The sequence below is a fragment of the Habropoda laboriosa genome, unplaced genomic scaffold (genome assembly GCF_001263275.1).
Source record: "Habropoda laboriosa isolate 0110345459 unplaced genomic scaffold, ASM126327v1 scaffold22, whole genome shotgun sequence".
In the NCBI taxonomy this organism is placed as follows: Eukaryota; Metazoa; Arthropoda; class Insecta; order Hymenoptera; family Apidae; genus Habropoda; species Habropoda laboriosa.
Genome location: NW_017100261.1, coordinates 4,916,729 through 4,929,398, shown reverse-complemented (window position 1 = coordinate 4,929,398; position 12,670 = coordinate 4,916,729). Strand labels below are relative to the sequence as shown.

General features: G+C 30.1%; 2 protein-coding genes across 2 annotated transcripts in view; one reads left to right on the top strand and one right to left on the bottom strand.

The window, feature by feature from the left end:
• LOC108572631 overlaps window positions 1–2,990 on the bottom strand; it is a 20,373-nt gene extending 17,383 nt beyond the window's left edge. The window contains exon 1 of the mRNA XM_017934889.1: window positions 2,942–2,990. Coding sequence (XP_017790378.1) covers window positions 2,942–2,990 — 49 coding nt within the window. The remainder of the gene's footprint in view (window positions 1–2,941) is intronic.
• A 9,514-nt stretch (window positions 2,991–12,504) lies between these two features.
• LOC108572747 (WD repeat-containing and planar cell polarity effector protein fritz) overlaps window positions 12,505–12,670 on the top strand; it is a 4,759-nt gene continuing 4,593 nt past the window's right edge. The window contains 1 exon segment of the mRNA XM_017935027.1: window positions 12,505–12,587. Within this exon segment, the coding sequence (XP_017790516.1) occupies window positions 12,505–12,587 (83 nt within the window).

The following is a 12,670-nucleotide window of genomic DNA, read 5'->3' as shown; positions in this document are numbered from 1 at the left end:
CAAATATTCCTTATTAAAATGGATCTTTTTTTAATTTGTCACGATTATTATTTCCGATATTTCGAAGAGCATTTATGTGAGCGTAAAAAATTCAATTTTTATTATAAAATATTATGCAAATTCTTGAAAATTTGATCTATCTACTTGGAAAATTTCGATTTAATAAATAAACTAACTACACGGTTTAACAGTCGATCGTCAATAATATTTAAATCTAAAAACAATTAATATTTTCTGTATCAAATAAATAGAATATTTTATTATTATGCTATAGTAAATAACATATTGTATTATTACGTGTTCGCATATTGTATCATTGTGTGTTATAATATCTTTTCATTTAGAACACTCGATATCACATCTTAATTTCAAAATGAAACGTCGAACGCTACATTTGAAGAATTAAAACGATCTCCATATTTTCATAACAATTGCAAATTCCAACGAGTTAACTGATACATTGTATTATTTCCTTGACACCGTGGAACTTTTGTTTCGTCGTTTTTTTTTTATGCGACGACCAGTTCACGCGCAATTTAAAATAGTCAGATTTGACAAATCGTTGCGCAATTTCACTGTGCGTTGTTTTCAAGGATAAGCAGACAATTTTCGGTTAATAAAGTTTCAACTGATGATTTAGTATATAACAGTGTTTCTAGTAGTCTGAATTATAGAGACAATTACAGAGAAACTATTATGTCATTTTAGACTTAGACTTAGAGTCATCTCACATCTGATAAAAAACAAAATCGCTCTTTTCTTGCAACAGAATCGTTCCTTTTTTCTTTTAGTTGCATTTTTTCGTATACCTTTGCCAATCGCTAAATAAAAAAAGAGCACATGGTATAAAAGCAACGGTAATTAATTACAAGTCATAATTTTTCTCCCTTGATACTTTGCAATACGTAAAAATACGTAAAAAAATACAATTGAAACAGTAAATCTGTGTAATACGTGGTTAATCTAAAGGTCAAAATCGAAATCACATTCACAATCAAATCTAACTTATTACGCCAGAGGAATCATCTTTCGGCAAACGTTTAAATTCCCCACAAGATCATAGTGAAATTCATAAAATATTTTTAATAGTTCAAACACCTTATGAAAACTTCGAAGATTCTACAAACATAAACGAAGATTCTACAAACGAAACATAACCTAACCTAAGCGCTGAATGGTGTGTTTTAAAGATGGCAGAAATTAGAGATTTCAATGTAAATATTACTCTATTTAAACTATTCTTCTAGAAAAATGACATTCGAATTGAGGATCCTTAGATATTTAGGAACATAAAGAAAGCGAAAGTGAAGTAACAGAAATTGCTCGAAATTTCAAATTTTGCGCGGTCAGACACTTGGCGCGCCATTTTTGTAATTGAGATACAAATGTTCCCTGTAGCAAAAAGCTTAGCCCTCTCATAAAGAGAAGAACTAATTTTTCTTCAAAGAAATTTTTATTTTCAATTGTCCATTTCACGTCACGTCGATCAAAGTGGTCATTAGCTGCGATTTACTTAAACGGAGAATCGAGTTGATCGAAGAGAATCCACGATTAATTAGCAACGGAAGTATCAACAAATGTGAGCAAATCCAATTACGAACGAACACTGGAACATAATACGAATCTCCACGCTGCTGGTTCAAGCCTCTTCTGTTCCCTTCAATTTTTACGTAAGCTCACAGTCTGAGTTTATATATTGTTTATCTTTTACTGAATAATAAATAAAAATAGTTTCCGTTCTTCCGGGGACCATTGAGTTATGAAAAATTGAGATGTCGGTAAAGAAGGAATGTAAGAGACGAAAGTGAAAAGTATATTATTTATCTTTTACTGAATAATGAATAAAAATAGTTTCAATTCTTCGAAAACTGCAAACTGATGAAAGAATAAGATGTTATTAAAGAAAAAATGTTGAAGATGAAAAGTATATTGTTTATGTTTTACTAAATGATACATAAAAATAGTGTCAATTCTGTGGAAACTACTGAGTTATGGAAAATTAGAAATGTGAAAAATTGAGATGATAGTGAAGAGGAAATGTAAGAGATGAAAATAAAAAGCTAGTTACAGGAATTTCGGTGATATCGTTGCAATAAGTCTGTACGACATTGTGATTGACAGATAAATTGAGAAACCGTCATATGCCGTACACAATTTACTCAGTTGGAATTTGTTCCATTTTTTACTGTTTTTGAAAAACAAAAAAATACAGTAAATTCAAGCCTAAAAAATTCTCCATTACTCCCTCAATAATTTTCACTGCCTTGTTTAACTCATGAGAAATACTCTCTAAACTTTTGCCCAACATTTGCCTTCCTTCCTTTCTTTTATTTTAAAATGAACAATATTATATAAATAAATTCCTTATCTTACAAGTAACGTTTTATTCTCCAATTCAGAAATGTTCCACGTGAAATCTCAAACAATTGCAAAACTGCAAAGTTACCCTAACATTGTATTAGCTGCACAAATTAATTCAGCAGCTTTTTTCACATTTTAAAAAAGATTTATCAACTCGAAACAATTTTGCAGATTAACGAGTAACACGAAATACAAGTAAAAGTGCGAGGAGCTTAAAATTCGTTCCAATCTTCAATACACAAATTGCAGCCACTGGTTTTCTCGTAATTTTCCACTACATTTCACTGGATAGCCCACCAATCGTTCATTTACAATCGAACATTCAGATTAATGCGTAACGCCGGCTGGATAATCTTTGTTTGTCGTCACGATGAAAGTAATTTAAGTTCAGGTTGCGCCCAACGGCCGAGAATTATTCATTCGATTTCTCTTACATAGGTACATAGATGACACCGGCACATTCCCGCCGTGTAGAATATAGTTTCCCTTAAACTTCGCTCACTCCGTGCTACAAAGGACGGATATCAAAGATTCCCATTCACAACCTGCGACATATCTACCTTCATATTTCTCTCGTTACGTTCGCTGCTGGCAGCAGCCACCTTCTCTGCAAACGGGAAAACAGCCATTTGTCCCGATTTCTCTACGGGTTGTTACTTATACTAAACGTACGCCATGATTCGTCGTAGACGATCGAACGACGCGCCCCACCGATCCGCGGAGATCTTCGTTAAAACCGTGGATCAGGATAAATTGAGCTATGCCTAGCGAAATGTTCACTGTGATAGATACGTAACGAGAAGAAGCGTGGAAAATTGAGAAGTTGACCCTTTGAATTCCAAATTTTTTTTTTAATTTTCTTTTCAATAACTCCCCATTATTTTACGAATTTTATTTGAAATGCACTTCGAAAGACATTTGGTTGATAATTTTTTTTACTAATTATATCGAAAATAGCATTAAGGGTCGTATATATGTGTACCTATCGCTCGTCCAGGTAAAGAAAATATTGCAAAATATAATACATATTTAAATTGGCAATTTAAAAATTACTGTGAATAAAACTGATGTCGAGTCACACTCGACAAAGTAGTCCAAAGGGTTAAAGGGGAGAAATATTTTTTTGTTTTTTATTCGAATGTACCTAATTCACCTAATTCACAATTAAACACTTACAGAAAAATTATTTAGATTATCTAATGTCCTTTTATATATCGAATAACTTTTGTAAGAATTTGTTTTTTTACAACTTTAATTTCCTGTGAGGTGTTTCACTGTTTTCACTTGTACCATATGAGTATATCATATGAGCCACTCAGAAGATAAATGATTAACTGCACTTTTTGAAATTCTTCGAATTTCAGTATCAAAGCACATGCTTGGTGCTTAACTCTTTGTAAATGAAAGAAATTTAAGAAATTTAATTCGATGGAGTTAGTCACTTTGGCTTGATATTTAGAAATTGTTTTATTGAGCCAACCAGAAAATTTGATATACGTAAAGATCGTGTGGAAACACTCGATAGTTTTTCCACTACAATAACAGGGAGAAATATGAGAAAAAAGATATAATAGCTTGTACGATAGATATTATAATTCACGATATTTCTTTTTCTACTATTTTGTTTCACAATGGCGTTAACCCTTTTACTTATGATTTTTGTACCGACTGTGCATGTAAACGTAAGGAAAACAAAATTATTGAAAGAGAAATATTGTTCATTGTGAATACTGTGAATGAACGTCCATCATACACGCTATTATGTTTTCATTTCTCATATTTCTCTCTTTTAACTTCTCAATTTACCACTTTTCTTCTTGATACCTCGTGCATTTATCGTAGTATTTATTATTTGAATATTGTGTAAAGTGGAAAATTGACAAGTTAAAAGGAAGAAATATAAAAAAATGGATGTGTATGATGGAAGTTCATTTATAATATTCATAATGATTGATATTTCCATTTTTTTACCAACTATACGTGCGAACGTAAGCTATTTACACATCTTTTACAATTTGATAATTGTAAAGTTTTAGAAATTATCAGCAGTCGATATTATAGTGTTAAATTTTAAATGATTACATTTTCCGGTGGCAAATTAATTGTTGCTTTTGTTCTGCTGAAATTTCTCAACGTCCTTCATCTTTGTGTACATTTTATTCATAATAATTTTCGCTCGTAAAATTAAAACTACGTTCGGATAAAATGCTTCTTTTTCTCACTGACAATCAGGTGAAATATTTCTTGAATGAAATACGTGGACATACAAAAAACATGTAGTTTCACAAATGAATTGTCGCGAATGATTTCCACAAATTTACATACGTTCAATTGACTACAAATTTTTATCTCAAGTTCCTCGTAATTTTAAATTTATTTGAAGATTTCTGTACGTACGTGCTTTCACTGTTGAAATTATTCATGCATATTCGTTCGCGAAAAATAAGAATAACAATACCTATAATTCGTTGTTAATAATATTATATAAATTTGTAATGATAAATGTTGATAATTTAAATGCCACTTCAAACAAAAATGAAAAGTTTCAAACTTGTTTCCTTAATCTGTTCAAGAAGAAAGGTAAAAGTGAGTTAATCCTAAATTTCTAATACTCAGTTGTATTACTTATACTATATATTGTACATATTAAACAATTACAAAGGGACCACATAAATATTCTGAAATTTATTGATAAACAATTGCACTTCTTCAAGAACTTTACGTTGATATTTAGTAAAAGAAATCTGTTAATAATCTGTAATTTAAATTTACAGAATAAACTAACTATCAACCCTTTCTACTAGTAAATACTTAATCTAGAATGTCGTTCTCAAAAATTTAATTAACAAAAACCTAACCACCAAAATACGCAAACTATATCAATTAATATTACTTTCAAACTTTCTTTCCTTTGAAAACCCATCTCTTCGTCAAACTCTAGTAATTTACAATCCAAGGATAATGACGAGTAGAACAAACGTAACTCGCTAACAGTGCCAATTGTCATTACCAGAAAATAAATTTCAAGACCACTCTTACAAAAATACCTTACTCCTCTCCATTCTTTCCACAAAATCAACAACTTTGCTTCCACACTAAACACTGCCCTAATAAAGAATCTCCTAAAATATTGCGAACCAAGAAGATCTATATCTCCTTATAATCTATCCCAAAGCAAATTACACCAAAGTGTCTCATTCTGTAACAAGATTTCTCCTTCAAAATTATAAATCAAACGAGTAGTAACGTAATAACGTGATAAAGAAGCCAGAAAATCCCACTTTTCAACAGTGTCTATCGTAAAAAAATGAACTTCTAAACACTAGAAATTAATTAACGAATAATTACTCTCGTTTGGCACAGGCTGTTCCGATAGAAGATGAAAAAATACTCAAGAAAAATCCTACTCTTTAACAGTGTCTATCATAAAGAAAAAAGAAGGAAAAAGGAACTTACAAACTCCGAAACTTTATTAATAAATAATTACTCACGTTTGGCACAGATTGTGCCAATAGGCGATAAAACCATACTCGAGAAAAAAATCCTACTCTTTAACAGTGTCTATCATAAAGAAAAAAGAACTTACAAACTCCGAAACTTTATTAATAAATAATTACTCACGTTTGGCAGAGGTTGTGCCGATAGACGATAAAACCATCAGCGCGCAAAGGAGAATGTAGGCCGACAGCGGCAAGCCGGAAGTCGCGTTGCTTCTCATCCTGTTCCTCTGGAAGCGGTTCTTCACGACTGGTCGGCTATTCGGCAACTAGTAGATGAACCAAAAGACCGATGCTTCCTCGACGAGCAGGTGGTTGTGAATGAACGAAGGGGATGTTGCGCGTTCCTTCTTTTACGAGAGCGAAAACCAGAGTGGGGCAGTCGAACACCGCGGTGGAGCATGCTGACTACGCAGCACTGTGGGTGGTGTTCATGCACGTATAATACCGGTCATATACAAGGTGTTGATACGTTGTGAATACAGAGGTTGATAAAACTCGTCGAAAGAGACGGCAAGTTCGAGAGACATTTCAACTCGTACACTAACCAGCCTCTAGATGTAACTGCGTTTATAATTGTATTCTCTACGTGTACTGTATACACTGCTGTTCGTAAGTATCGGGACACCCATTATGTTCGTACAGAAAATATTTACACAATTTAAATTGAATTTCTTCGCCAAATTTAGTATCGTATGAAATAAAATTTATTAAATTTCTTTTATTTGTGTAAAGTTAAGCACCAAACGTGCGTGTTGATAGTAAAATCGGAAGAATATCAAAAAATGGAGTTAATCATCTTGGTCAATCGACAAATTATTTTCCAGGCTGTATAAATTTTTCCTTTCCTGGATTTTAATTATCGAATGACTAGGTATTATAGTAATCTTCATTTCAGCCTTTTGGCTTAGAAATAGACCTCGGTCTTTACATTATTGTTTCCATTTAACTTATTTAATCAGCATCGGTGCTTGGCTGATCTCACTTTCCTTAATTGTCTAGCATTGCCTACGAAAATTTTAACTTAACCTTAAATTACAAACTACTACATAATAAACTTATAATAAGGAACTATATAAACAAGATTTTACGCTCATTAACTAATATTAACTAATCTTTCCTTGGTTCTGTGCTTTCTTTTACCAACTCTATCTTCTGGTGGGTTTCTATATTGGTTATCCTTTTCTTCTTTTCTCTTTTTCTTTTTCTACTTTTCTAAGCCAGGCCACCGCTTCCGCTTCTCCTTCTTCCGCCAGGATCCTTTATTGAATGACTAGGTTTGCTTCGCATTCAATAAGTATCCTAATATTTATGGACGAGAGTGTACTTATTCTTGGTAACACGAAATTTGTTTCTTTTTATTATGGAACTGATTGGAACAAGAGACAGAAGTTTTGACGACGATGCCAGCTTGTACAGTTTTTAGTTTAATTCCGATTGTCTGTCGCGCGTTTACGCTCGCGTACTTTTAGGTCTATCTGGTAAAACTTGGTAAAAAAAAATTAGGAGCTTCGAAAGTGTTGGACTTTTTGCAAATCTCTTAGTTTAAATTCTAGAAGAAGATAAAATTCACCGAAGGAGTGATCAAATAAAAAGAAAAGTTGTTCAACTTGTTAGCTTGTGCATATTTAAGCTTTGTTTCGTTGGACATTTGCACTGTATTATTGTGGTTTTACCGGACTGAATTTTTAAAGGTTAACAGAACTCTGCAAATCTCTGAACTAAACTCAGAATTCTCTTTGTATCTTTGCACTTTTGTAATTCTTTTGTTCTGTATATTTTCAGGTTTACAGTGCTCGTTAAAAGAAATTGAAGGAATTGTTACTTGGACGATGTACTTTGGCAGTTCTGTAGCTTTGTATTGCATTTTTAAAGGATAATAGAACTCGTAGAAAAAAATCTGGAGTTTCGAAATTATATTCAATTACCAAACTGTAATTAAACATTTAATTGTTGATTAATTTCAACAAATTCTTAAATCAAAACACGTTTGATTATTCAATTGATAATTTGGAAACTTGAAAATCCAAATAGAAAACTAATATTTGTAGGTTAGATTAGATTAAGTTAGGTTAGGTTCATTTTAAACGTAAAACTGGTAGATTATTTAATTAAAATATTTTCTATCGTATACACCAACAATTATGTACCTTCCTGATCGTTAATAAGCTAAACGTAAAAACCAGAAAGAAGCCTTGGGAAGTTTACACGTTAAAATTACCATTAAAATATTCATTACTAAATTAACAAGCGAGAAAAATCTTGAACGAGGAAAGAGACACGTTATACGTGTAAAAAGCACAATTGGAACATAAAGTGTATCTAAACATAGGTGTAGCTTATCGTTCTATTATCGATTAATGATTTACTATGTCAGTATAATCATCAACTAAACATAGAACACTTCTTATAATTTATTTACAACGTGTCTACAGAGAGAAGTAATTGTAATTCAGATTTCTACCGTTATCATTTCCCTCGATAGCTGTACAATCATTATATACAGTGTGAACCAATAAGAATTACCAGTGATGGTCTCTTTTATACCAAATAATTTTTATTTAAAAATAAATAATTTCCTACTTTAATGGAGATATTCAAAGTGCTAATTCTTATTTGTCCACTCTGTAGATAATGACGGTGTAGGTAATGAAGAAAATGATAACGAAAAAAATTTTAGTTATCATTAATACTAGTTATAGTTAAATAAAAATTTTTTCTGTAGACTTATCGTACTTTCATGATTCTGGAGATACTCAAGGTGGTAATATTTATTAGTCCACCCTGTATATAACGTAACTTCTCCGTAAACAATTTTACAGAAGTAGATTATCTCGTTATGTACATAAAATGTGCATCTTACAAATATCTCGTTAGGTGTAATTTTTATAATTGAGCTATTATCACAGAACCACTTACTTCGCGTTTATTACCTATGGGAAAAAATGTAAAGTGCACAGCTGATCGTTAATCTGGATATTTTTCTCATATAGATGGGTAACTCATTTACATCAGAAAATGGTCTAATAAAAAAAAAAAAAGAAATGTTTTTTCAGGGAAATTTCCAATAGCAATGTATTATAAAAAAAAAAAGTGTGCGAAATAAAAACCGTTTTAAACCGTTAAAAACCGAAAATATTAATATAACAGTGTCAAGGTAAAATTGTTATCGAGAAGAAATACGAATCTATTTAAAAGTTGTCGAATTGCACGTTTCAAAAAATAAAATTATAATTATAATTAAAGAACGCGAGAATAGTGTCGATTCTGAGAAGCTTAAATATTCAAATCGAAGCGGAATCGAAGAAAGTTCCATCCTACACGAAAGTTTCATAGCGATGAGCTTGTTCGTTACATGGTCCTTCGTTAAATCGAAACTCTAATCATACATTCACAGGAAATGATCCTCATTGTTTTCATTGTACTATATTCAGAACGAAAACTAATGTACAGAGAACTCCAGGTAAGTTATAATTTACCGATGCAACAAAGAAACAACGAAAACAAAGGAATTTGATAAATGATTAGTCAGAATTGTACAATTTCTTCGAAAAATTGTTTAAAAAAATAATAGGAACGTCATTGGTGGATTTTTGCTTGCAATTCTTAACGTGATTGAAAAATTAAAAATTGGTTTCAAGTAATAATAAAAAAAAATTATACCCGAAAGCCTGAAAAATAATAATTGAAAAGAAATTGGTATAACCTATTTGAAAAATATTATAAAACATTATAAAGACTATACAAATGCATATGTCGATTTTATTTGATAATTTTTTTAAACAAACTATTCGTAGCCATTTTCTATTAAATTAACCTTTCTATATTAAGTCTTTCAAAAGTGTCTGCCTCAACATCGTGTAATTTTTACATATAGTTTACTTTGGAAACACCTCATGACGCAAATTCATAGCTTTTCTCGTCACTGACGAAAGCCCATATTTTCTGATGAAAAGTTAGTTCAACATAAATCAATTGGAAACGCTCTGAATTTTCAAGTTTTGTTACATGTGTTTTACGTATGTTACACTTTCATGTGCATGATGAAACATTAAACGTAGGTTTATCATGATCTTCACGATAATAATAATATTAATAATGTGACTAGAATTATAATGAAAATAATTTCCCCAATAATTGAACAATTGAAGTTCTATTGTCTTCTTTGTTTTTTTAATAAAACTACTGTAAACATTATGATGTCTAAAAAATTATTATAATTTCTTAATAAAGTTTTCTTATTTCATTTCATTTACCAACATTCACTGAAATAATGTTCATTATGGTAAAAGTAGTAATAAAATTAATTAAATTACAAATCTACATACAGTAACAATTGAAATCACCGCAAAAGCATTTCACTACTGAAGTACAGTTTTGTAGGTTAGTGAAGTTTATTCAACCATGTAAAATGAAGTTCTCCTAACCTATAACGTATGTTCATTTTTTCGTCCTTAAATAAAATATTTAAATACTACACTTTGACACTTGCATGCTTTTATTGTCTTAACGAAATGTTTCACGTAAGTCGAACATAAAAGTCCTTAAATCGAGCTCAACTCTGAACAAATCTTTCACTTCAAATACAAAAATCATATTTCTTTTATTGCCGTCTCGTCTATTACGATAACCGATAATGAGCGTCATTAGCGAGAACGAATCTGTCAACTTACTTGTGGCAATAAACCAACTTCGATTATATATTTATATATATACATACAAATTTACATTATGCATTGTTTACCAACATATATGTTAATCATTTTATGACAACTATAATAAAACTTGATAAATTATGAATACATCGCTTGTACAATACTGTGCTAATAACGAGAAAATGTTTAATAATGAAAAATACGTTACTAAAGAATATCTATTTTTAACATTTTTAGTTTAATTTAGAGCATTGAAAATAAGATAGTATAAATATTGCAGAAAAAATTTCACCATTAATAAAATAAGGATATTTCACAAAGAATATTTTTTTAAATATTTTACACTTCGTTTGAAATATACATATATAAACTTTTAACTTTCCTTTTATTAGCAATGGTGTTACTTTGTTTGAGAAATTGTTCCTTACCCTTTTCTATAAAATTAACAATTTCATTTTACATTTTAAAAATTGTAGTACTCTATACAGATTTAATAATCTGTATAGATTTAAATAATAATAATTAAACTGTCGAAACAATTTTTGCGATAATTTTTCTTAAAAACAAGAAAGTCTAGGAATATGAGACGTAATAACTGTTGTACGATATAGTAGCAACAAGTGTAATCATGTGTACGCTATCTCACACGAGTCTAAGCATTATTATGGGGACACATGGTATATTCTCACGGTTTATTGGACGGTTCATTGGTTTATCAGTCGAGCTCGCGTCACGAAAAAGTAGTTTCGAATAATTCGATTCGTTCCGAAACTCGTAAAGGAAAACACAATGAAAAATCATCTACCACACGCACCATTTCAATTTCTTCAAGTTTATTTCACACATCATGCGACTAACCTATAATATTAAACTACTATTTTGACTTTAATTGTAAGATCAGTTGTAATATAAAAACTAATCAATTTCAGTGTTTATATTAAAGTGCAGAATTTTTAGTTAATTGTTAGATTTATTCGTATAAATATATAGTACAGTACAATGAAAATTGTAACATTTCTGTACTATATACTTTTTTTAAACAATGACTATTTTCATAATAAACAGTTGTAATAATTTTCTAATTCTTATAATTCACTGGAAATTGAATGTAAGTTTAACATAAAAAAATTGACTACGTGATTCATACTGAAGTATATTAAATTGTATATTAACATATACTTTTCGTCTCTAATTTCTAAATGAAATTGAAATAACACGTATTTTATAGATTTTAATTGTTTATCAAAATCGTTAAAATAAAATTATTTAATAACATACTGATTTGCTCTAATTGTAATAATTTCAGAAAAATTAAAAATCTAATGTTTTTATTAGTTAAAATAAATGACAGTTCGCTACTAATAAATAAAATAGAATATTTATCAATCGATTTAGTTTCCATCGCAAATTAGTCATTTTACTCTTCCCTTTCTCTTATAATTCTATATTCTTAAGCTAGATGTCTTGAAAATTGCCTCGTTCACTTATAAAAAAAAATATAGATAACTTAATAACGTTCAATAACAAACATTTCATTTTTGTCAAAGATAATAAAAAAATTTTGAAAACGTTCTAACATAAAAATTACATTTCATTAAAAAGAAGAAAGAGCAAAGTGAATGCCAATTCCATTGTTTTAATAGCAACCGCTATTAGTCTCAATGTAATTTATGTTAATTATTGAAACCTAGTTTCAATTTCCCATAATGAAAGTTAAAACAATACTAAATTGTTATAATTGGCTTCACTACTGAAATCGAATTGACATATCGATAATATAGTATTCTGTAACAAAATGGTGAAGAACGAATCCCGATGATCGTAAACAAAGTAACGTAGTGTTTTTTATGTTTATCGCGTGTATTTGAATGTACTTACAATCATATTTGATTCTAATGTAATACAACATAACCCTTTTAAATTTAACGTGACTTTGTTTGTATACAGTTTGATGTGAATATTCAATGGTTCCGGAGTAGTAGTGTTTTATAATGTTTACATTGTTAGGTGAAGTAAACTTGTGGACTTTCGACGATAATATTAATATAAAGAGTACAGACTTTGGTGCATTTCGGTGAGACAAACTGATTTATTCTTACTATAAGTTATATTAATAATTACATATACTAATAAAATAAAACAATGCAAAACATTTGT